General features: G+C 53.1%; 1 protein-coding gene across 2 annotated transcripts in view; it reads right to left on the reverse strand.

Moving 5' to 3' along the window:
• Positions 1-3312: 3312 nt before the first annotated feature.
• The window catches only part of USP7 (ubiquitin specific peptidase 7), a 1511465-nt gene continuing 1488021 nt past the window's right edge, over positions 3313-26756 (reverse strand). For both annotated transcript variants that reach the window (XM_085628311.1, XM_085628312.1), the window contains exon 31: positions 3313-4592. In XM_085628311.1, coding sequence (XP_085484437.1) covers positions 4486-4592 — 107 coding nt within the window. In that variant the 3' untranslated portion in view covers positions 3313-4485. The remainder of the gene's footprint in view (positions 4593-26756) is intronic.

Raw genomic sequence — 26756 nt, forward strand, 5'->3', positions numbered from 1 at the left:
AACCCGCAGCAGGGGTCAAGAACATAATAGACCTGTGGGAACACCACAGACTGCTTACCAAGCAGCCAAACACCTTTTGGGGAAACCTGCATCAGGGGCCAAGAACCGAAAAGACCAGTGGAAAACACCACAGACTGCTTACTAAACAGCCAAAAAAGACACAAAGGGCCCAACCTGAGGTACTATACCGCTGCACTTAACAGCAAAAAACACACACCACAAGCTGAAGGGCTGAACCAGCAGCCAAAAGGATAAAGGGGCCAACTGAAGACCCCGAAGGCACGCAAAGCCCTAAACAGCACACAACGGGCCAACCGAAAACTAAGTCCCCAAGGATAAATGAGGAATAACTCCTCTAATCAAGCATCGGAGGGCCGAGCTTAAGGAGGAGAACGGAGCCCCGCAAAGAGTCTCTGAATAGCTGAGTCCACGTGGGTATGAAATAACAGTGTTCCATCAAAAGGTAAATCCACAAGACGCTCCCTAACATTCTCTGGAAAGACACCATCACACAGCCAAGCATGGCGGCGGAGGGCCACAGAACTCGCCATAGCACGGCTGGGGGCATCAGACATCCAAGGCCGAACGGAGAATCAAAGTAGCTAACTCCCGACCATCCCGCACATGGTGCCGCAGATCCGCACAGGCACCCTCTTGGGAGCTCGAGACAGAAGGGACTCCGCGGAATCCCACAGATCGGAAGTAGCCCTGGCCAACACACAAAGTGTTGAGTGCACGTAGAGCAGCGCTAGTGGAGGCGGAAATGTTACGTACCCAGGAGTCCAGCCACCGAGCCTCCCGTGACGGCGGAAACAGCACTGAAGGCAAGTAAGGAAAAGCAGCCCGCAGGACAGGGCTGTGGGGTGGGAAAAAAGACAAAGTGGATTGTGCAGAGTAGGACGGTGAAGGAGCAGTTGAGGCACCGGATCCCCCGTGGCAGGGCGCCCCCAGGCCCCCAAATGAGTTATTGAGTGACGGTTCAAATGGGAGCAGCGGCTCCCCTCCACCAGAGCCCTGGTGGAGAACCTCTAACAAGTGGTCTGAAGGGAGTGGGGCAACCGGATTTCCCATGTGCAGAATGCCAGTGGCTGTGGAAATGGCCTAGACAAAGGCCACACTCACCTCCGTAGGGCGTCTGGGGGAGGGGGGGGGGTCAGGAATCAACACCTACTTGGGCGAAGGCTGCAAACTGAGACGCCCGTCCCCGTGCCCCGCTGGAGGGAGAAAAGACCAGCCCCTGAGGGATGGGAAACCCACGGACGAGTGGGGGACCTGAGGGATCTCTGGAGAGAGCAGGGAAGCCTGCGGGCAGACAACTGCAGGGAACGGGAGAGTGGGTCCGGGGGCTGTGGACGTGGAGACGGCATAGAACCTGCCCTGGAAATCGCCTGTGAAAAGGCCACGAAGCAGCATCCAGTCTCTGGTGAAGATGAGACTACAACCCTCCGTAGAGGAAGGGACACCCCGAGAAGAGTCTACGATCTGACATCGGGACGGCGCCGGGGAGTGCACCACAGGCACCAATGAGTCGTCGACCGGCGCCGAAGTGTCCACCAGCGGCGCAAGGTCGACCACCACCACGTGTCGCCTCGGAGAGGAGGAGCGGGGGTCGGAGCCGAAGCGGCCAATGAACGGTGCCGAAAAGGCGCTGGCACTGCCCCCGACAAGGCAGCTGCCTGCGCCGAGGGCCGAGAGGGGCCTGGGAAAGCGTTCCGAGTCCCGTCCTCCACCTGCGGCGCCACCCGTGCTGGAGAGGCATCGGCTCAGCCTCCGGAAAGACAGCTGCCTGCCCAGAGGATCGAGGGGGGCGAGCCCTGAGTCCCAGCGACCTCCTGCGACACCGCAGGGAACCCCACTGGGCTTTGCAGCAAGGCCGGGACGCCATGGGCCGAGGGGTAGAACCCCGAAGGGCCGCACCTCGACGGCACCACATCTCCAACACCTGAAGCCGAACGTGTTGGCGCCAGGGGTGAAGCCGCCGGCGAGTACGCAGAAGGCCCCACGCACAGCGAGGAATCTACGGACATCGCAGGAAGAGAAGGAGGAGAAGGGCTCAAGGAAGCCTGCAGAGCCGTAGCGTAGACTTGCATCTGGGCCCTTGTCTCCCCCACGCCGGGAAACGGCGGATAGGGTGGCGACAGTGCACCTCTCGGGAGGGACCGGCGCCCTCTGCTGTAGGAGGACAAGGCCTCGGCGGCAAACTGCAAGACTCACCTGCGGGCAAATGACGCCCATGGGGCCTCTGCGAAGTACTATTCCGCAGCTGGAAACGACGGCCCCTGGACCCGTCCGAGGTAGGAGACGGACGCTGCAACGACACCGACCTGGACAAGCAGGCCGGCAACAACTTCATCCGGCGCTCCCGCCTGGACTTTTATTTGAGATGCTGGCAAGCCTCGCAGTCCGTAGAGTCATGGTGCTCGCCGAAACACCACATGCAAATAGTGAGAGGGTCCATCGCCGACATCTGACGTGCACAAGAAGTGCACGTCTTGAAGCCCGAAGGCATGGCACACTGTTCCCAACTCAAGGCGCTAAGAGGCCCGAAAACAGGCCAAGGAGCACACTCCGGAACCGCGTTGCACACGTAAAAGGAGGAAACGGACGTCAGCGCGCTGGGGTGGGACTTGTGACCTCGCTGACGTCAAATCCGCGGACGACGTCAGGGCAGGGTCGCGTTTACCGCCCCCCCCCCCAGCGCGCAGAGGTGCTGTGGCAAAGATTTGCCGGATCCAGTCTCACGCCTGGGGATAATTCTACGTTAAGGAATCTGCGGCAAGTAGTCTCTATCAGACACAAGTGACTACTTATAATCTCATAATGGGAATAGACATTTTTTAAGTTCTAAATTCTACATTTCTATCAGTAATAAAGAAGCAAGACAGGATATGTTGTGTCCTATTGTATGTTTATTGGCAGAACAAACAGGAGAAAAGGCATCTGTCACATACAAATAGGATAGTGAAAATCTAAAAAGGACACTTACCTTTTAGAGACTCAGGCTTTATATTGCAGCTTTGATCCGCCTGGATCTCACTGTTAAGAAACAGCAGTCAAACCGTCTATACATTTGTTTTAACTAAATAGCTAAAAAATGAATCCATCAAATATATTTTCCACAAATGCAATTCGAATATGGTTCCATCCATGCGCTCTCTTTGATTTTACTATGTTCAAAAAGGAATATTTATGGATGAAAACCAATCTTAAAAGCAAAACGCTGCATATTTATAAACTTTTTATAGTGAAAACAATGTCTTAAACTGTATTCAGAGTAGAAATCTTCACCATCCATCTCATTACTCACTGAAATAACATTTTTATAGAAAATTTTATTCAACATACAACATTTTCCAGCAAAAAGGCAATATACAGGAAGAGTTGTACACTGTTGCTACAGAAATAAAAAAAAAAACAGAAAATAATAAAAGTGAGAATTGCTGAACCTATTTTACTGCACTCAAAACCAGACATGTGGTTGCCAGTAGTTTCAAAATAAAAAAAATGTTTGGGGGCAGAAATAAAACTACACACAATGAATATCAACATCAGTGAAAGACTCACCCAACAAAATTAATCTCCATGTGTTAAATTGTACATGTTCATTCATTAAATATACAATTTCATACTTTTTACAAAGTCAACAGCTTACTAAATACTAGTGAGCATGCCCTTGGTGCTGAACAGTTGGATATTTCTCATTTCCCCACCTTCTTGCTGCTTTTTCAAATGGACACCATCTTCCATATGCTGTGGCCAGCTTTGAGTGAAAACAACATTTTGTTGCAGGCAGTACAATTAACCATTTTATTTTCTAAATAGAACTATGTTATGAAAGTACTTCAGTCTCAAAGACAATCTTTGTTAACTGGAACACAAAGTAGCAGTTCAACTCAATCAAATCTATGCAAGATAATATGTACTCTTGGCTTATGAAACAAGAGTCCAGAATAAGTGGCAACAACGTACACAATCAAACAGAGATGGCTATTTATTGATGAGGATTTTGCATTTACAAATACGTAATTTTTAGTTTAACTGAAGTAAAGAAATCCGCCATGGTGTAAACATAAGACTTAGCAGCTGCAATGACCGTGTTGAAATTTCCACACTAGAGCGGGCACGCAGCCATCTTATGCCATCTACAAAATGTACTATGGTTAAATTTGCCAACATTTCCACTATTGTAAATGGTACTTTTCACTCTTCCCTCAGTTTGCAGACCACGGCCTTGCTAGCCTACCATAAAATCTCTCCTATTGGCATCCAAGCTTTATAAAAACACCTTCATTTTGCTCAAAAGGGCAGTCAATAGATAGAGAAGCCAAACGAACAGCCTCAACAAAATAAAATTAACATCAGCAGCACATCCTCTTGCTGAAGATTCCCGGTATAGTGCACGTGTACCAAAGTTCTACTGTTGTTAAAAAGGTGGACACACACACACACACTTATTTGTCCATTGGCTTGAATAAAACTGTCAAGTCAGTTGTGGATTTTAATTGCTTTCTCAAGGTATGTGTATCGACTTCTCTTTGGGGCTTTATTGAAATGATCCAGCCCAAGCCAAGGCCTCGGATGAGACATATTACCTAAAAAAAATAAAAAACCAAAAGTAAATTTAGGTGAATACATTTCACTTTGTTCTCCCTGTCTTTCTAGATATCAAAGAACTTTTATTCCATGGCATAAAAAGGCTTGCTTTTTTCTTCTTTCACTGACATGTCTCAAAGTGAAAGTTTCAAGGTGCTCTATTATAGTAGTAAAACAATAAGCAAAAAAAACTAAAATGAATCCAAAATGTCACTTAAACCCCCCTGCCCCTTCAAATATAAAAAAATAGGAATACAACACAATACCTTTAACAGAAACTGTAGAATGGCATTAAAACCCAGTTAAAAATATTAAGAAAGTTGCATTCCTGAGTAAGAAAATGCTACTTACCAGTATGCATCAGTTCTTGGCATGTAGAGCTGCAGTCACGAGGTAGGTGACTCCTCCCTTAGGTGATAGTGCGCATGGACTCTATTGTTTTTCCGCAGCAGGTGATAATGGAGTCAGAAAGAGTAGTTAGAAGGAGATGTCCATGAATGTACGTATCTAAGTAAAATGTAACTGCAACAGGTATGGGTACCCGAGGAGGCGGGTGGGAGCATATGATTCTACAGCTCTACATGCCAAGAACTGATGAATACTGGTAAGTAGCATTTTCCGTTCGAGGCATACGAGCTGTAGATCATATGCTTTTGCATAGACTACACAGCAGTTATCTTCCAAAGAGGTGGCTAACCTTTGGCTTATGCAGTAGTCTGCAATAGTGTACGTAAAACTGCCTGACCTACTCTAGCTTGTTGTGCTGCTAACACACCTACCGAGTAATGTTTTGCGAATATGTGAGGGGTAGACCATGTTGCAGCTTTGCATATGTCGTCTATGGGTATATTCCCTAGGAATGCCATAGCAGCCCCCACTTTACATGTAGAGTGTGCTCTGGAGGGAACTGGTAATGTTTGTTTAGCCTTTGCACAGCATATTTGAATACACTTAACAATCCACCTTGCAATACCTGATTTTGATATGGCATTGCCCTTGTGGTGGAGCAAAGGCTACAAAAAGTTGATTAGTGTTAGGGAAAGGTTTTGTCCTTTTAATGTAGTACAACAATGCTGGTTTGAAATCTACCGTGTGTAGAGCACGTTCTGCCACTGAATCTGGTTGTGGGAAGCAAACAGGTAACTCAACCGATTGATTAATGTGAAAGGCAAAAATGGCTTGAGGAAGGAATTTAGGGTTGGTCTGAAGAACCACTTTGTTTTGGTTCATCTGCAAAAAAGGTTCTATGGTTAATGCCTGGATCTCATGGACTCTTCTGAGTGATGTGATAGCAATTAGAAAAGCCACTTTCCATGTAAGAAATTGCAGTTCACATCTGTGCAATGGTCCAAAGGGTGGACCCATCAGCCTGGTGAGAACAATATTGAGATTCCACACTGGGGCAGGTGAACGTTTTGGTAGAATAACTCTTGACTCCTTCCATAAATGCTTTAACGACAGGTACTCGAAAAAGACAGATGCTGCCTATTTTGGAGGTATGCAGCTACGGCAGCAAGATGTAAGCGGATAGATGTGTATGATAAATTGGAATGTTGTAGATGTACCGAAGCATTAAGCTAGTTGATGTGGTCGTTGTTACAGTAAATCACAAACTGCTTCCACTTGGCTGCATAGTAGGCTCTTGTGGTAGGACGCCTAGCTTCCTTGCTGATATTTATACAGTCTGGCGGTAGATTTAGATAGCAAAACTCTAGGACTTCAGGTGCCAGACCGCTAGATTGAGTTGACTGGGATCTGGGTGTCTTATCTCACCATGGCTCTGGGAGAGGAGACTGGGTGAAAGACGCAGTTTTTGATGAGGAACTAAGAGTTCTAATAGGGTTGAGAACCATGGTTGACGTGCCCATGTGGGAGCAACCAGGGACATTTTTGGGAGTCTCCGAACCACTAATGGAATGAGTGGGAGAGGTGGAAAAGCATGAGCAATTATCCCTGACCAATTCATCCATAGTGCAATGCCTTTGCACAATGGGTGTGGAAACCTGGACGCGAAGTTTGGGCATTTTGCGTTTAGATGCATGGCGAACAGGTCTACGTTTAGGAAGCCCCACATTTGGAAGAATGGGAGAAGGACTTGAGGATGTAGTTCCCATTCGTGGATCTGGTGTGTCTGTCGACTTAACAGATCTGCCATCTGATGGTCCCCTCCTGGGAGGTGTTCAGCCAGAAGATAGATTTTGTGATGAATGGCCCATCTCCAGATTTCTTCTGCTAGCTGGGCCAGTTGGAGAGAGTGTCTCTCTCTCCCCCCCCCCCCCCCCTGTTTTTGAATGTAGTACATGGCTGTCCTGTTGCCTTTACGAATTAGTACGTTTTTGCGTACTAGATGAACTTTGAACGTTTTCAGAGCCAGAAAAATCTCTAGGAGCTCTAAGTGATTGATGTGAAGCTCTTTCTGTTGGGGGCTCCACATGCCTTGAATTGTGTGGTTTTGGAGATGGGCTCCCCAACCTGTTAGTGATGCGTCTGTTGCCAGTACAGTCTGTGGAACCGGGTCGCTGAAGGGCTGCTCTTTTAACAGGTTGTGTGTGCTCCACCACTGCAGCAGTCAACCAACACTAGATCTGATAACTGAGACAGAGTCTGGTTCCACTGACGTGCTAAGCATTCTTGTAGGGGACGCATCTGAAGTCTTGCGTAGGGAACTATAAAAATGCAAGACGCCATAATTCCTAATAATTGCACGAACACTCGAGCTGGTATGGCTCGAGTTGGATATGCTACAGCTTTGTGTGTGTCTATGGTAGCTCCTAGGTAGTCTTGAGACACGGAGGGTTGGAGATGGGATTTGGCTTAGTTTATTGTGAACCCTAGGTGGTGAAGGAGCTGCACAGTTTTCTCTGTGTGTCACAGGCAACTGTTGTGTGAACTGGCCTTTATAAGCCAGTCGTCTAAGTAGGGGAAGATGTGAACCGGTCGTCTTCTCAAGTGGGCTGCAACTACCGGCAAGCTTTTTGTGAAAACCCTGGGAGCAGTTGTGACTCCGAAGGGTAGGGCCTTGAATTGATATTGTTGGCCTGCTACCACAAACAGGAGGTATTTAGGGTGGGCAGGGTGTATTGGTACATGGGAATATGGGAATAAACGCCCTTTAGATCCTGAGTGGATAGAAAGTCGCCTTGCTGAAGGAGAGGAAGCAATTGCTGGAGTGTTACCATGTAAAATGGTCCGACTCAATGTATAGATTGAGTTCACTGAGGTCCAATATGGGTCTGAGAGAGGCATCCTTTTTGGGGATTAGGAAGTATAGGGAGTACACTCCTGTTCCTTGATATTGTAGAGGGACTGGTTCAATTGCACCTTTTTGCAATAACGAAAGAACTTCTTGCTTTAGAACTGTAAGATATTCTTATGACATGAGATGTGACCTTGGAAGAATATTGGGTGGAGTACTTGTAAGTTCCAGGTAATAACCAGATTGGATCATTTGTAGAACCCATTTGTTGGATGTAATCATATTCCAAATGGGTAGAAATTGTGAGAGACGTCCCGACAGGAGTGGAATGATCTTGGGGGTATGGGAAATAAGTCATTGTTTGTTGTTGGCGGGAGAGGTGTGTGTAGAATTACCTCGGTCTCTTCCCCTGCCATTATTTCCTCTATATCCTCCTAGAAAATAACCTCGTGAAAAGGCAGACTGACTGTTGCCCTTGTAAGAGGAGGAGGCATTGTCCGTAGAGATGTTTTTGGAGCCGTCCCTGTAGAATTAGAGACAAAAGGAACCTCTGTTTGAAGGTGCTTGTAAGGCCCCCATGGACTTCGCAAACTGTGTCTTTTTTCATCTTTTTCAAAGATGCATCAACAGCTGGGCCAAAGAGATGTTGTGCATAAAGAACAAGTTACTAACCTTCGGTAACGATGTATCTGTAAGAAACATTAGTTAGTTAGATTCCTCACCTTAGAATATCCCCAGGCGTCAGACTGGATCCGGAAGATTTTTCGTCAGCAATACCCCTTGCGCGTCGCTAGGCGTCGTCTGCGGCTCCGCGTCCGTCGTCGGCGTCGTGCGCCGGGATGACGTCGGAGTACTTAGACGCCGCCCTCGCGCGCTGACGTCAGTTCTTGTACATAGCCTTCCGCGCCAGGAACGCAGAGCCATGCAAAGACCGACACTGGTGCCAAAAATAAAATCTAGGGGCCTGAAAGGACAACCTTAACCCTAGATGTCAGTTCGCAGAACGGGGAGGATGGGTGGGTCGGTGAGGAATCTAACTAACTAATGTTTCTTACAGATACATCGTTACCGAAGGTTAGTAACTTGTTCATCTGAAAGAAACACGTTAGTTAGATTCCTCACCTTAGAATAGATACCCAAGCAATACCATCCCCGGTGGTGGGTCTGCGAACCAAGATCACACCAGAAAGTCCTGGAGGACAGAACGGCCAAAGAAGCCATCCCTCCGGACTTGGCTGTCAAGGCAATAATGCCTGGCAAACGTGTGTAGCGAAGCCCACGTCGCCGCCTGACAGATGTCCTGCAAAGGGACTCCCCGTCCCAAGGCAGTAGTAGCCGCCGTGGCCCGAGTAGAATGGGCGCGCAGCCCAACAGGAGGGTCCTTTTTAGCCAAGGAATAGCAGATTTTTATACACAAAACGACCCACCGAGAGATGGTTCGTTTGTGCACAGCTTTCCCCTTCTTAGCGCCCACGTACACAACAAAAAGCTGGTCGTCCACCCGGAACTGTTTTGTGCGGTCCAGATAAAAGGAGAGCGCACGTTTTGGGTCCAGACGGTGGAGCCTCTCTTCCTCTTTGGAAGGATGCGGAGGCGGAAAGAAGGTGGGCAAGGTGACAGACTGCCCAAGGTGAAATGGAGTCACCACTTTAGGAAGAAAGGAGGGACGAGGCCGAAGGACAACCTTGTCCGGATGAACAGATAGAAAAGGAGGCTTTGAAGATAAAGCCTGGAGCTCACTCACCCGTCTAGCCGAGGTGATGGCTACCAGAAAAGCAGTCTTTAGAGTTAGAAGACGAAGAGGGCAATTGTGAAGAGGCTCGAAGGGAGCGCACATCAGGAATGTCAAAACCAGATTCAAGTCCCACTGAGGCATTACAAAAGGGACAGGAGGGAACGTGTGTGTAATGCCTTTGAGAAAGCGTGACACTACAGGGGACTTGAAAAGAGAAGGCTGATCAGGAAGCCGCAAGAAGGCGGAGAGGGCAGCAAGATAACCTTTCAGGGTGCCCAGGGCAGAGCCCTGCCGGGCCAGAGAAAGAAGGAAGAGGAGAACCTCAGAAAGAGGGGCGGAAAGGGGATCCACAGCCTTTGCTGTGCACCATGCCACAAATTTGTTCCACCGGCAGGCGTATACCGACTTTGTGGAGGGACGCCTGGCTGCCAGAATGATATCACAGACTTCAGGAGGCAAGTCAAATGGCATCAACTGCCGCCGCTCAATCTCCACGCATGGAGGTGGAGGCTGGACAGGTTCGGGTGGAGGACCGTCCCCTGCTGCTGCGACAGAAGATCCTCCCGAAGGGGCAGACGTATCGGGGGATCGGTCAACAGACTGAGTAGCTCGGGATACCAGTATCTTCGTGCCCAATCCGGAGCCACCAAGATGACTTGGGCCCGGTCGCGCCTGATCTTCTTCAGCACTCTGGGCAGAAGTGGTATAGGCGGAAAGGCGTACAACAGACCGCAACTCCACTCGTGACGAAAAGCGTCGCCGAGCGAGTGCCGCCTTGGAAATTCCAACGCGCAGAACTGCTGACATTGCGCGTTCTCTTCGGTGGCGAATAGATCTAACCAAGGCTCTCCCCACTGCTGAAAGAGGCCTTGCACCACTTCGGAGTTCAGACGCCATTCGTGATCCATCATGCACCGGCGGCTGAGTTCGTCTGCTCTGGCGTTCAGAGAGCCCGCCAGATGTTGAACCACCAGGGTGACGCCCTGATGTTCCAGCCATGTCCAGAGGCGCAGAGCCTCCTGACAAAGGGTCCACGACCCCACCCCGCCCTGTTTGTTGCAGTACCACATGGCGGTGGTGTTGTCCGTGAACACCTGCACGACACTTCCCCTGACAGAGGGAAGGAAGGCTTTCAGTGCAAGCCGGATCGCTCTCAACTCCAACAGGTTGATGTGGAGACGAGACTCCGCCGGAGACCAGAGGCCTCTGATCTCCGCCTCTCCCATATGGCCACCCCATCCCAGGAGGGACGCATCCGTCACTACGACATGCTCCGGTTGGGGAAGGGAGAGGCTCTTGCCCTTGACCCACTCGCGGTCCGTGAGCCACCACTGCAACTGCTGTGCAGTACCCTCCGAGATCAAGACATGGTCGGACAGGTTGCCGTGATGCTGGGCCCACTGAAACTTCAGGTCCCACTGCAGAGCCCGCATGCGCCGCCTGGCGTGATGCACTAGTAGGATGCAGGAGGCCATCAGCCCCAGAAGCCGCAACACTAGCCTGACCGAAACCCGGGATAGAGGCCGAAAGATGGGAATCAGGGCCTGTATATCCCGGACCCGCTGTTCCGGAGGATGGACCCGGAACTGCGCCGAATCGAGAACCGCTCCGATGAAGAGGAGCTTCTGAGAGGGACTCAAGTGTGACTTCGGCACGTTGATGGAAAACCCCAGCAAATGCAGGAGATCCGCCGTAGTCTGGAGGTGGGAGACGACTGCCTGGGGCGAGCCCGCCTTCAACAACCAGTTGTCGAGATAGGGGAAGACTGGGACCCCTGATCTGCGCAGATGAGCTGCGACCACTGCCATCACTTTCGTGAACACCCGAGGGGCACTGGTGAGGCCGAAGGGGAGCACGGTAAACTGAAAGTGCTCTTGGCCCACCGTGAACCGCAGGTAACGCCGGTGGGCCGGCAGGACGGGGATATGGAAATATGCGTCCTGCAAGTCCAACGCTACCATCCAGTCTCCAGGGTCTAGGGCAGCTAAAACCTGAGCCAACGTTAGCATCTTGAACCTTTCCTTTCGGAGGAAGGCATTGACGTTCCGGAGGTCCAAGATAGGGCGCAGGCCCCCCTTGCCCTTCTTGGGAACCAGAAAGTAGTGGGAATAACAACCACGACCTACTTCTGGACCCGGAACGCGCTCGACGGCCCCCTTGGCCAAGAGAGCCGAAACTTCCTCGCGGAGAAGATCCAAATGATCCCCCGAGATACGGTGGTGCTGTGGTGGCATGGCTGGAGGGGTCGTCTCGAAGGGGAGGGAGTAGCCCCTTCGGACGATTTGCAGCACCCACCTGTCCGATGTTATGGACCGCCAGTGGAGCAGGTGATGGCGAACTCTGCCGCCCACTGGCGTGGTATGGGCCTGAAAGCTCGGACTAGGAAGGCTTTGAGGCGGATGCTGCCGGGGTGGATGTGGGCTGACCACGTCGTCCTCCATTTCCGCCACGGCGGAAGCCACGTCCGCGACCGCGCGCAGGTTGGTTCTGCGGCTGGTGGCTTTGCGGACGTGAGGAGGCGCCCCTTCCTTGGCCACGAAAGGGGCGAAAAGCGGAGGTGTGCGCCCGCGGAGCCGAGAGGCCCAAGGACTTGGCCGTAGCCCGGGAGTCCTTAAAACGGTTCAGCGCACTGTCCGCCTTCTCACCAAACAGGCGAGTGCCATCAAAGGGCATGTCCATGAGGGTGTTCTGGACATCCCCGGAAAATGACGTGGACCGCATCCAGGCGTGGCGGCGGAGCGCCACCGTGGTGGAAATCGCCCGACCTAGCGAGTCCGTGGTGTCAAGCCCACATCTTATGGCGTGCCGTGCTGCATCCCTCCCATCGGCCAAAGCCTGGGTAAGACGCGTCCGGACCTCCTCCGTACACAGGGGCAGCACGTCCTCCACCGTATCCCACAGGGAATGGGAATAACGGTCCAAGAGACAGGCGGTATTTAAGGACCGCAGGCCCAAACTAAGGGACGAGAACAGTTTCTTGCCAAACTGCTCGAGTCTCTTGGAATCCCGGTCCGGCGGAGCGGTCGGGAAGGAGGACTGGGAAGTAGAGGCCTGGATAACCAGACTCTCGGGGGTGGGGTGTTGGGACAGGAAACTGGGGTCGCCCGGAGCAGGGCGGTGGCGCCTGGCAACGTTCCTATCCACAGGAGGAACTGTGGAGGGCTTGGACCAGGTGCCCTGCAGAACGTCAGTGAGGGCCTCGTTGAACGGCAGCAGAGGCTCAGTGGAGCTTGCTGAGGTTTGAAGCACCTCAGTGAGGATGTTGGTCCTCACAGCCACGGCAGGCAACTCGAGCCCAAGGGCCTCAGCCGCCTTGCGCAGCACCACAGAAAATGCTGCACCCTCCTCCGAAGCCACGGTCGGAGGAGAAGTGAATCCAGCGTCTGGCGAGGTGTCCAGTCCGCTGGCCTCCCCCAGTTCATCTGCCCAGTCCTGAGAAAGCTGTGACTGAACAGCCAGAGGGTCCTCGAACCCCTCCCAGTCGCCCCCTTCTTCCGATTCCTGATAAACAGGAGGAATGATCGGAACCGGACTGTAGAGATGGTAGGTCTCAAGCGGCGTCGGATGCGGCGTCGGCGGACGCCGTGCCGGCGTCGGGTCCGGATGAGGGCTAAACCGGGGCGTCGGCGTCACAGGCGTCGGCGTCGGTGGCGCCGGTGACGGCGTCGGTGGTTCAGGCGTCGGCGCCGGTGGAGGAGTGACAAGGTCAACCGGCGTCGACTGGGGCCCAGGCAAGGGCCCCGCGGGGACCTGCGGCGTCGAGACCGGAGTCGTCGACGGCGTCGGGGCCGGAGCCACCGGCACGCGAGGTCGCCCAGTCGAGTCCGCGGGGCCCGAAGGCGCGCCAGCGGGCGTCGACGGCGGGGCCAGGCTCCTCATGGCCGAGAGGAAGGCACTGATCTCCGCCGGCGCCGCGTCAGCCCCAGGGACCGGAAGGTATGGGGGCGGACGCGGCACCTGCGGCTCCGCCGGAGCCGCGGGGGTGGCACCACTTGGACCCTCGGCCGAGTCGCGCGACCGGCGAGGGGAGTCCGAAGAGCGATGTCGCCGCTTCGACTTCTTAGAGTGTTTAGACTTACCCGACGACTTGGAGCCCGACGAGCGATGGTGGCGTCGGCTAGGGCTCCGCGAGCGATCCTTGGACCTCCTCCTGGACCGGGATCGCGCACGACGCGGAGCCGAGTGGCGAAGCTCCAGAAGCTTGCGGGACCGCTCCCGCCTAGCCTTCGAAGTCAGGGCCTGACAGTCGTTGCACGACTCCGCGTCGTGGTCGAGGCCTAAGCAGTAGAGGCACCGGCGGTGGTGATCGGTCACCGACATCAGTCGATGACAATCTTCACAAGCCTTGAACCCAGGCATCCTACCGGCACCAGATGTCGACAGACAAGGATCAAAAATGATCAAAAAGATTTTAGTCAAAAAAGACTAAAAGGGGTAGCTCTCCCGGATCTGCGCTTACTGGCGCGGAAAAAAGAAGAACTGACGTCAGCGCGCGAGGGCGGCGTCTAAGTACTCCGACGACGTCATCCCGGCGCACGACGCCGACGACGGACGCGGAGCCGCAGACGACGCCTAGCGACGCGCAAGGGGTATTGCTGACGAAAAATCTTCCGGATCCAGTCTGACGCCTGGGGATATTCTAAGGTGAGGAATCTAACTAACGTGTTTCTTTCAGATAAGGTTGATTAAGGATAGAGGATTGTACCTCAGGTTTAAACCCAGAAATCCTTAACCAAGCATGTCTGAGAAGCAGTATGCTAGTGTTCATTGCCCGAACCGCATTATCGGCCTGATCTAAGGTACATCGGATAGAGGTATTGGTTATTAATTTACCCTCTTGAATAAGGTCACTGGCTTTAGCTTTATGCTCGTCAGGAAGGAACTCTGAGTTTTTGGCGTTCATCATAATGAGCCCTATCATATCTTGCTGTTAAAGCCTGGGCATTGGCTATGCGCCAATTATTAGCCGCTTGTGATGCTATCTGCTTACCGGAAGCATCCAATAATTTGGACTCTTTATCCGGAGGCCGGGCGTCCCCTGTGGTTTGGGAGTTAGCCCTCTTGCGAGCAATAGAAACGACCAAAGAGTCTAAAGGTAAGTGTCCATTGACGTAGACAGGGTCATTAGGTGCAGGCCATATTTCTTCTCTACCCTGAGAGTGATGATCCTCGCTTTGACAGGGTCTTGAAAGATATCGTCAGTATGTTTAAGCAGGGCCTTTAGCATCAGTAAGGTTTGGGTACCCCTTTGAGAAGAACAAAGGGTCTCCAATATAAAATCCTCCTCCTTATGGAGCTCTACCCCATGGTATTCTGCAGCCCTATTAATGAGCTCAATGTACCCAATGTTATCATCTGGAGGGGAAGGTCTAGATAGATACAAATCAGGGCATTATCAGGTTGAGGGACATTATAATGACCACATGGATCAGGATCCTGTGGGACATCTTGCAGTGCTTAGGCATCTAAATCATCATCAATCCCTGTATCTTGTGGGTCAGGTGGTGGTGCAGGGGAATGTGAAGGTGAAAGAAGAGGGTCTTCAGAAATGTAAAGAGAAGAAGAGTCAATTGTAGGAAGGTGGATATCGGACTATGGTTACCCCCAACTTTTTGCCTAGTGTCTAGCTGGGTTTTCGACTTAGTTGGCCTGAGATCCTGCCATTTAGGGTCTCAGGCTGTCTGCTCTCTCTTTAAAATGGACTCCATGTACCCTAGGTACATACCCAATTGGTAAGGATCACCTTATTGGACCCTGTACAGTGTACCCTAGGTACCCGGGGCATAGGTGTACCCTAGGCCTCCCAGGGGCTGCAGCATGTATTATGCCACCCCTGGTCTGGCCTTCCAATCAGAAAACTGGCTGATCACTCAGCTGGGGCAAGGTCGTGTAATCACTCCTTGCTTAGATATAGTATACCTATATCTACCCTTAAAATAGACACATGTGTACCTGTGAGCCACTCCTATGGCAGGCCTTAACAATCCTGGAGGCAGAGTGCTTGGTAACATGTGAGATGGTGCTCTAGCATGAGCTGAGCCTGTCTGCAGCTTTCGGAACCATGTCCTTATAGCTGTTCTATGATATAGCCTACCATATACTCTTAAAGTGCCTTATAATCTTAAACGGTTATGGTAACTATGGTTTGGCTTTATCAAAACATGTTGTGTAAGGTGTCTAACACTTTGGAATAATACCCCCATACCATTTCTGGTGATGAGGATATTATTCCTCCCTTCTAGAGGGAGAGACATGTTAAAATCATACTTTGCTCGAGGCATGGACAATAGGTGTCCTGCTTGGGGAGGTGCTAGCACCTCCCAAGACAGACTTTAGTGTATTGGGGCAGGGAGGGCTGAAAGGAATGAGACATGTCTGGGGCACACAAGGTGCTCCATGCATAGTCCAGTTCAAACCGGTGCTGGGGCACTCCAGCCCCAGCTCTGGCGCGAAACTGGACAAAGGAAAGGGAGTGTAGCCACTCCCCTTCCTGGTCCAACCCATAGGAGGGACCTTGCAGGTAGCCCAGCCCACTAGCCCAGTATATTAGTAGCTAGTTGGGCCCTGCTAAATTAGATTATCCTGAACCTGCAACTTGAACAGAAGAACAAGTTACTTACCTTCGGTAACGATGTAACATTAGTTAGTTAGATTCCTCACCTTAGAATATCCCCAGGCGTCAGACTGGATCCGGAAGATTTTTCGTCAGCAATACCCCTTGCGTGTCGCTAGGCGTAGTCTGCGGCTCCGCGTCCGTCGGCGGCGTCGTCGTGCGCCGGAATGACGTCGGAGTACTTAGACGCCGCCCTCGCGCGCTGACGTCAGTTCTTGTACATAGCTTTCCGCGCCAGGAACGCAGAGCAATGCAAAGACCGACACTGGTGCCAAAAATAAAATCTAGGGGCCTGAAAAGGACAACCTTAACCCTAGATGTCAGTTCGCAGAACGGGGAGGATGGGTGGGTCGGTGAGGAATCTAACTAATGTTTCTTACAGATACATCGTTACCGAAGGTAAGTAACTTGTTCATCTGAAAGAAACACGTTAGTTAGATTCCTCACCTTAGAATAGATACCCAAGAAATACCATCCCCGGTGGTGGGTCTGCGAACCAAGATCACACCAGAAAGTCCTGGAGGACAGAACGGCCAAAGAAGCCATCCCTCCAGACTTGGCTGTCAAGGCAATAATGCCTGGTAAACGTGTGTAGCGAAGCCCACGTCGCCGCCTGACAGATGTCCTGCAAAGGGACACCCCGTCCCAAAGCAGTAGTAGCCGCTGTGGCCCGAGTAGAATGGGCGCGCAGCCCAACAGGAGGGTCCTTTTTTGCCAAGGAGTAACACATTTTGATGCACAAAACGACCCACCGAGAGATGGTCCGTTTGTGCACAGCTTTCCCCTTCTTAGCACCCACGTATCCAACGAAAAGTTGGTCGTCCACCCGGAACTGCTTTGTGCGGTCCAGATAAAAGGAGAGCGCACGTTTTGGGTCCAGATGGTGGAGCCTCTCTTCCTCTTTGGAAGGATGCGGAGGCGGAAAGAAGGTGGGCAAGGTGACAGACTGCCCAAGATGAAATGGAGTCACCACTTTCGGAAGAAAGGAGGGACGAGGCCGAAGGACAACCTTGTCCGGATGAACAGAGAGAAAAGGAGGCTTGGAAGATAAAGCCTGGAGCTCACTCACCCGACTAGCCGAGGTGATGGCTACCAGAAAAGCAGTCTTAAGCGTCAGCAGACGAAGAGGACAATTATGAAGAGGCTCAAAGGGAGCGCACATTAGAAATGTGAGAACAAGATTCAAGTCCCACTGAGGCATTACAAAAGGGACAGGAGAGAACGTGTGAGTAATGCCCTTTAGAAAGCATGTAACTACAGGGGACTTGAAAAGAGAAGGCTGATCAGGAAGCCGCAAGAAGGCAGAGATGGCAGCAAGATAACCTTTCAGGGTGCCCAGGGCAGAGCCCTGCCGGCCAAAGAAAGAAGAAACAGTAGAACCTCAGAAAGAGGGGCGGAAAGGGGATCCACAGCCTTTGCTGTGCACCATGCCACATATTTGTTCCATATTTGTTCCACCGGCAGGCGTATACCGTCTTTGTGGAGGGACGCCTGGCTGCCAGAATGATATCACAGACTTCAGGAGGCAAGTCAAATGGCATCAACTGCCGCCGCTCAATCTCCACGCATGGAGGTGGAGGCTGGACAGGTTCGGGTGTAGGACCGTCCCCTGCTGCTGCGACAGAAGATCCTCCCGAAGGGGCAGACGTATCGGAGGATCGGTCAACATACTGAGTAGCTCGGGATACCAGTACCTTCGTGCCCAATCCGGAGCCACCAAGATGACTTGGGCCCGGTCGTGCCTGATCTTCTTCAGCACTCTGGGCAGAAGTGGTATAGGCGGAAAGGCGTACAACAGACCGCAACTCCACTCGTGACGAAAAGCGTCGCCGAGCGAGTGCCGCCTTGGAAATTCCAACGCGCAGAACTGCTGACATTGCGCGTTCTCTTCGGTGGCGAATAGATCTAACCAAGGCTCTCTCCACTGCTGAAAGAGACCTTGCGCCACTTCGGAGTTCAGACGCCATTCGTGATCCAAGTTGATGTGGAGACGAGACTCCGCCGGAGACCAGAGGCCTCTGATCTCCGCCTCTCCCATATGGCCACCCCATCCCAGAAGGGACGCATCCGTCACTACGACATGCTGCGGTTGGGGAAGGGAGAGGCTCTTGCCCTTGACCCAATCGCGGTCCGTGAGCCACCACTGCAACTGCTGTGCAGTGCCCTCCGAGATCAAGACATGGTCGGACAGGTTGCCGTGATGCTGGGCCCACTGAAACTTCAGGTCCCACTGCAGAGCCCGCATGCGCCGCCTGGCGTGATGCACTAGGAGGATGCAGGAGGCCATCAGCCCCAGAAGCCGCAACACTAGCCTGACCGAAACCCAGGATAGAGGCCGAAAGATGGGAATCAGGGCCTGTATATCCCGGACCCGCTGTTCCGGTGGATAGACCCGGAACTGCGCCGAATCGAGAACTGCTCCGATGAAGAGGAGCTTCTGAGAGGGGCTCAGGTGTGACTTCGGCACGTTGATGGAAAACCCTAGCAAATGCAGGAGATCTGCCGTAGTCTGGAGGTGGGAGACGACTGACTGGGGCGAGCCCGCCTTCAACAACCAGTTGTCGAGATAGGGGAAGACTGGAACCCCGGATCTGCGCAGAGGAGCTGCGACCACCGCCATCACTTTCGTGAACACCCGAGGGGCACTGGTGAGGCCGAAGGGGAGCACGGTAAACTGAAAGTGATCTGGGCCCACCGTGAACCGCAGGTAACGCTGGTGGGCCGGCAGGACGGGGATGTGGAAATATGCGTCCTGCAAGTCCAACGCTACCATCCAGTCTCCAGGGTCTAGGGCAGCTAGAACCTGAGCCAAAGTCAACATCTTGAACCTTTCCTTCCGGAGGAAGGCATTGACGTTCCGGAGGTCCAAGATAGGGCGTAGGCCCCCTTTGCCCTTCTTGGGAACCAGAAAGTAGTGGGAACAACAACCACGACCTACTTCTGGGCTCGGAACGCGCTCGACGGCCCCCTTGGCCAAGAGGGCCGAAAGTTCCTCTTGGAGAAGATTCAAATGATCCCCCGAGATACGGTGGTGCTGCGGTGGCATGGCTGGAGGGGTCGTCTCGAAGGGGAGGGAGTAGCCCCTTCGGACGATTTGCAGCACCCACCTGTCCGATGTGATGGACCCCCAGTGGAGCAGGTGATGGCGAACTCTGCCGCCCACTGGCGTGGAATAGGCCTGAAAGCTCGGACTAGGAAGGCTTTGAGGCGGATGCTGCCGGGGTGGATGTGGGCTGACCTAGTCGTCCTCCAGAAACGCCTCGGCGGAAACCACGTCCGCGCGCAGGTTGGTTCTGCGGCTGGTGGCTAGGCGCACGTGAGGAGGCACCCCTTCCTTGGCCACGAAAGGGGCAAAAAGCGGAAGTTTGCGACCGCGGGGCCGAGAGGCCCAAGGACTTGGCCGTAGCCCGGGAGTCCTTAAAGCGATTCAGCGCACTGTCCGCTTTCTCACCAAAAAGGCGAGTGCCATCAAAGGGCATGTCCATGAGAGTGCTCTGGACATCCCCCGAAAAGGACGTGGACCGCAGCCAGGCGTGACGTCTAAGCGCCACCGTGGTAGAAATCGCCCTACCCAGCGAGTCCGTAGTGTCAAGCCCACAGCGGATAGCATGCCGTGCTGCATCCCTCCCATCGGCCAGAGCCTGGGTAAGTCGTGTCTGGACCTTCTCCGGACACAGGGGCAGCACGTCCTCCACCGTATCCCACAGAGAGTGGGAATAACGGACCAAGAGACAGGCGGTGTTCAAAGACCGCAGGCCCAAACTAAGGGAGGAGAACAGCTTTTTGCCAAACTGTTCCAGTCTCTTGGAATCCCGGTCCGGCGGGGCGGTCGGGAAGGAGGATTGGGAGGTAGAGGCCTGGATAACCAGGCTCTCGGGGGTAGGGTGTTGGGACAGAAAACTGGGGTCGCCCGGAGCAGGGCGGTGGCGCCTGGCGACGTTCCTGTCCACAGGAGGAACTGTGGAGGGCTTGGACCAGGTGCCCTGCAGAACGTCAATGAGTGCCTCATTGAATTGCAGCAGAGGCTCAGTGGAGCTTGCTGCAGACTGAAGCACCTCAGTGAGGACGTTAGTCCTCACAGCCACGGCAGGTAGCTCGAGCCCAAGGGCTGCGGCCGCCTTGCGCAGCACCACAGAGAAAGCAGCACCCTCCTCCGAAGCCACAGTCGGAGGAGAGATTAATCTAGTGTCTGGAGAGGTATCCAGACCACTGGCCTCCCCCAGTTCATCTGCCCAGTCCTGGGACAGCTGAGCCTGAATGGCCATAGGATCCTCAGATCCCTCCCAGTCACCCCCATCATCCGATTCCTGGTATGCAGGAGGAAGGATCGGAGCCGGGCGATAGCCAAAATGTGTCTCCAGCGGCGCCGAACGCGGCGTCCATCGACGCCGTATCGGCGCCGGGCCCGGAGTGGGACTGAACCGGGGCTCGACACCGAGCGGAGTCGGCGTCGGAGGTGGTACCGGTGTCGACGCGGCGGAGGAGGCGTGACGAGGTCGACCGGCGTCGGCGGGGACTCGGGAACGGGTCCCTCGGGCGCTTGCGGCGTCGAGGCTGGAGCCGCCGGCAGGCAAGGTTGCCCAGTCGAGTCCGCGGGGCTCGAAAGCGCGCCAGCGGGCGTCGACGGCGGAGCCAGGTTCCTCATGGCCGAGAGGAAGGCACTGACTTCCGCCGGCGTCAGTCCCAGGGACCGGTGGGTATGGGGACGTGCACGGCGCCTGCGGCTCCGCCAGAGCCGCGGGGGTGGAACCACCCTGACCCTCGGCCGAATCGCGCGACGGGCGAGGGGAGTCCGAAGAGTGGTGTCGCCTCTTGGACTTCTTGGAGTGCTTCGACTTACCCGAAGACTTGGATCCCGACGACCGATGATGACGTCGGCTGCGGCTCCGCGACCGATCCTTGGACCTCCTCCTGGACCGGGATCGAGAGGGGCGCGGAGCCGAGTGGCGAATCTCGAGAAGCTTACGGGACCGCTCCCGTCTAGCCTTCGAGGTCAGGGCCTTGCAGTCCGAACACGACTCCGCGTCGTCGTCGAGGCCCAAGTAGTAAAGGCACCGGCGGTGATGGTCCGTAACCGACATCAAGCGGCTACAGTCAGCACAGGCTTTAAAACCAGGCATCCTACCGGCACCGGAGTCGAGACAAGACCAAAAAGGATCGAAAAAGTTAGTCAAAAAGTGACTAAAGGGGTAGCTCTCCCGGATCTGCGCTTACTGGCGCGGAAAAAAGAAGAACTCACGTCAGCGCGCGAGGGCGGCGTCTAAGTACTCAGACGACGTCATTCCGGCACACGACGCCGACGACTGACGCGGAGCCGCAGACGACGCCTAGCGACGCGCAAGGGGTATTGCTGACGAAAAATCTTCCGGATCCAGTCTGACGCCTGGGGATATTCTAAGGTGAGGAATCTAACTAACGTGTTTCTTTCAGATACTCTGGACCTTCGACATTCGACGAAAGAAGAAGACTGAAGAATCTCCCTTGTGGCCAAGGAGTGGTCACCCTGTGCGAACAGGCACCATCAAGAGACTTACCCTTTGCTTTGCTGAAGTTCTACAAGGGACCGACTGCAGAGCCTTGACTTCCAGACTTCTCTGACCCTGATCCACATCCACAGCCGAGCTGAGATCCGTGGGGGCGACGAGAGACGTGGGACCGGCTACCTGGGAAAAGTGGCGAGTAACTTCCAGCGCAGCTTCTGAGGCACCCTCGAGGTTGTGCACCGGGGATTGAGAAGCCTCAAGCACCATCTGCACCGAAGATCAGCCCCCCACACTCCACGAGTCCTGCGTGGGGCCCTTCTGCATTTTCCTGCTTGCCGCGTCTGTATGGTTGCTTGCCGCGTCTGTCCGGTTGCTTGCCCGTTGGCTAGTAACCTTTGCGACGACACACCTTCAATTTTCCACTGCTGGTTTGGCTCCTCCAGACTGGCTCCTGCTCCTCTGTAAAAGAGAAGCACCCCAGACCTTCCTGGTCTGCACCAGAAGCAAGTCCTCCATTCTTCGTGGGTTCCGCTTACCAAGGCTTGGTGAGTCCTAGTTCGACTTCGACGCCGCCGACAGCACGAGCCTTCGTGGGACAGCTCGCCTCCTGGTCGTCCTCGACGTCTCCTGGTACCCGTGGCTGCTGCGACAAGCTTCACCTCTTCACCTGCAATCTCCCGACATCGCCTGGTTCCTTTCTGGTTCCACGTGGTCACTGGCTAGTGACCCAGGCTCTGTCCCTTCTGCTTGCAGGTATCCTTCCTTCTTGATACTGGCCTTGGGATCCACCGGACACTCTTCACTGACTGCCTGTCAGCATCTTTCCTTCAGGCATCCATAGGAGTAGACGACGAAACCTGACGCTAGTTCACACCTATGCACCCGCAGCCCGTGGGCTAGGTAACTTGGGTACTCCAGTGCTCATCAGGGTATTGACTATCCTAGTGCCTAGTTCTCAAGTCTCGACTTCCTAGCTACTCCAGAAGTGTCCTAAATCTTATTAATACTAAACTGTACTATTTCTATCGATTATACGCATTACGCATGAGTGTTTCCACTCTGCACCTGAATCCCGTGGGCCTCCCACTTCCTAACTGTTGGTAGGGTAGTGTAGCCCCAGCGATTCCCTAGGCCTATCCTGTGTTCGTGACAGTGGTCCTTATACCACTTACTTAGTATATGGTTTGCGTGGCCCCTAGGGCCTAACTGTATTACTTACCTGTGTGACTTAATGTATGCTTAAATAAGACTGTGTTGTACTTACCTCGAATCTCAAAGAGTGCTGAGGGTTTGACTAGAATAAATACACTTTATTTTATATATATATATATCTATTGTGGTGTCCTTTCATTTGGTATTCAAGGGATTACATATGGTATAACAGCTGGCTTCACATGCCATTCAGAGTTTAGCCTAAGACTGCTCTTGTCCATGCTACCACTAGGATAGCTGGTCTATAAGGTTGACTTTACAACCAATCACCATAAGGGTTGTTTGGACTGATACAAGGTGTACACTAGAACTAGTGACATCATACATCAGGCCAACTTCTCACATCAATAGCCACATTTTTTTGTGTTTTAAAGGAATGTGGTAGTCCTCTGATAAGCCCATTTTGCTCTTTTCCGGAAGTTAGGCATGAATGTGTCCATTTTCCCCATGAATTGAGATTTCTTTCTCTTTCGGATCCGTTGGATTTTCAGTCCGAGACTCTAGTCGCTGTACTGTCTTTAGACGTTGGTTTCGGTGTCGAAAGTTTAGGCTCCGAAGATATAGCTTTCCGCAATAGCGGAATGGAGACCAGAAGGTGTTTCGGTTTTGAGGCCGAAGGTTTCGGGTCGGCACCGGCATGGAGACGGGCTGAGCCCGAGCCGAAAGGCTGTTTGCGCTTCGGCGCTGAGCCTGATGGCTGGGTGCTTGAAACATTTTCCCGGTGCCCACCTTGGGCCGAAGGCAGAGGAGGACCGGAGCCTTTTTTTTGTAAAGGAGATGATCTGCTAATCAGGACACCGGTCTTTGTACTTTCTCCCCTAAATTGGTGTACGGGTTACTTACCTTTGGTAACGATGTATCTGGTAGAGATGACTCAAGCCGCAGATTCCTTCACGTTGAATTATCCCCAGGCGTGAGACTGGATCCAGAAACCTATTGCCACACCAGCCCTGCTCGCCGGGGACGGGGCGACATCACGCGACTCTGCCCAGGAGTCGTCCGCGTACGTGAAGTCAGCGAGGTCACATAAAACCCACCCCGGCGAGCCCACGTCAGTTTTCTTCGAAGAACTTTTCCGCACCACAACGCGGAACCACCAGGGAAAAAACTGGAAGCATGGGAACTGTGTGTGAAGAGCAGAAAAAGGTGGAAAGAAACGGTGACTAACACCACAACCAAAGTAGTGCCAACACCGCAGAACCCAAGGGCAGGGAAAGAAGAACAAGCAGAAACCTGCGCAGTCACCCCGCCATCACAGTCAGCCTCCCATCCCTGTGCCCCGGAGGCAAAGAACATGCCTAAACGCATGGCAAACTTAGTATACCCACACACCTCCATCCTGTGCAAGGAATGGGACCAGTCCTAAGACAGACAGGAACAACAAACTTTTAAGCCACCCTAACCTAGAGGGCAACCACCCACACGGGACAAGGGCAAGACCTGGCCAGATGACCCTTAATCAGAGGATAGCAAGGGAAGGAAGGAGGACAGGGATAGGAAGTAATCCCCCTCAAATCTAGAGTAGCCAGAGCAACAGGGCACCGGAACCCCATCCTCCAAAGGACCAAAGGAGGAATGAACCGCCCCCAGACGGAGTCACCAGTCAAGAACTCACAGGAGACACAGCCCGCCACCGGGAGGCGAGTACCGAAGACCAACCCAAGGGTCCTCGCAGAATAGGGGAGGAAGGGCGGGCCGTGAAGGAACCATTTCTACCAGATACATCGTTACCGAAGGTAAGTAACTCGTACATCTGTTAGAGACTACTAGCAGCAGATTCCCTCACGTAGAATAGATACCCTACCAATATCCCCTGGGAAGGAGGGTCTGCGAAAGGACCTCACCAGCCAATGCAGGACAGAGCGCCCCACAGGAGACCAGATCTGTGGACCAGGTAGAACCTCGCCCCTGCCAGGCCAAGGGAACCCCCACAAGCAGAACCCTATCAACCCCAAGGGGATGTAGGAAGGAAAGAAGGCTGAAGAGGCTCGTACACTCGCAGAAGAGGAGCCAAGGGCAAGGGCAGAGAGGCTAAAGCACCCCACTCCCCCACAAGGCAACATAACTTCCGCCGAATACCAAGACAGGAAGACTGAAAAAGATTGAAGAAGAAGCCTAGAGAGCCCAAGGAAACTAGGGAGAAGAAGGCGAGCCCACTCCAGATGGAGAGCAGCCTGCCAGCCAGAACAATGCTGGCAGTCAAGGCCAGAAGCAAGAAGAACAGCCCGAGGCCCAGGGAAGGCAGAGTAGGCGACGCCTGGCAAGGAAGAACACAGGATCATCCCAGACTGCAGGACAGGAGCAGGGAGAGGAGGAGAGGCAGGGCCACCACCACGAGTGGATGCGCCCACACCGCAGGAAGCAAAAGCAACCGACGTAACCGCATGGAGAACAGGTACCCAAAGGCGACCAGAACCCTCCAGCAGAGCGCAAGCTATATGACAGCCATGATAACCCCACATAGGGCACGCGAAGTCCCAAGACATGAGAACCCTCTTTGGAAGAACTTCTGCAGCAGAGGAAAAAACAAAAGAGCCACGGGGTAAAACACCCCCGCTGAAGGCTTGACAGCAGCCTAAGCAAAGCAGAAGGCACAATCTCAGGGCCTAGTCTGCGCAACAACTCCTGCAGAACTCACAACAACAAAAGGGCCGTCCAGCAGCCAACAATGCCAAAGTCCCAAGGAGGGACGTAAACGGCCAGAAAAACATACTCCACAACCAGAACAGCCAGCCTAAAAAGGCCCAGAAGCAACCCTAACTCAGAAGTCACTGAGGAGGGGACGGAGGAGGAGGCGGACAGAGCCCTGCTAAGAGCCTCTGTATGGCAGTCAGCCGGGGCATGGAATAACAGACTGCCATCAAATGGGAGATCAATGAGCCTCTCCCGAAAACTTTACGGGAAGACGCTGTCCCGAAGCCAAGCATGGCGACGGAGAGCGACCGAGGAAGCCATGGCCCGGCCCAGAGCTTCAGAGATGTCCAGAGTGGAGCGGAGGATAAACGCCGCAAGCTCCCGGCTGTGAGAAGTTGGCCTGATATACGATGTCCCTAATTCTAGTGTACACCTTGTATCAGTCCAAACAACCCTTATGGTGATTGGTTGTAAAGTCAACCTTATAGACCAGCTATCCTAGTGGTAGCATGGACAAGAGCAGTCTTAGGCTAAACTCTGTATGGCATGTGAAGCCAGCTGTTATACCATATGCAATCCCTTGAATACCAAATGAAAGGACAACAGATATATATAAAAATAGAATGTATTTATTCTAGTCAAACCCTCAGCACTCTTTATGAGATTCGAGGTAAGTACAACACAGTCTTATTTAAGCATACATTAAGTCACACAGGTAAGTAATACAGTTAGGCCCTAGGGGCCACGCAAACCATATACTAAGTAAGTGGTATAAGGACCACTGTCACGAACACAGGATAGGCCTAGGCCATCGCTGGGGCTACACTATACTACCCAAGGTTAGGAAGTGGGAGGGCCACGGGATTCAGGTGCAGAGTGGAAACACTCACGCGTAATGCGTAAAAGTCGATAGAATTACTAGCAGTTAGAAATTAACAGTTTTAGGACACTTCTGGTATAGCTAGAAAGTCGAGATTCGGAAACTAGACCCTAGGATATTAAATACCCTTGTGAGCACCGAAGTACTCAAGTTACCTAGCCCATGGGCTGCGGGTGCATCGGTGTGAACTTGCGTCGGGTTTCGTCGTTAACTTCTATGGATGCCTGAAGGAAAGTTGCTGACAGGCAGTCAGTGAAGAGTGTCCAGTGGATCCCAAGGAGGGGATCAAGAAGGAAGGAACCTGCAAGCAGAAGGGACAGAGTCTAGGTCACCAGCCAGGAGCCGGGAAGGAACCAGGAAGGAGCCAGGCGATGTCGTGCAGATGCAGGTGAAGAGGTGAAGCTTGTCGC

This window comes from Triturus cristatus, chromosome 10 (assembly GCF_964204655.1).
Source record: "Triturus cristatus chromosome 10, aTriCri1.1, whole genome shotgun sequence".
Classification (NCBI taxonomy): domain Eukaryota; kingdom Metazoa; phylum Chordata; class Amphibia; order Caudata; family Salamandridae; genus Triturus; species Triturus cristatus.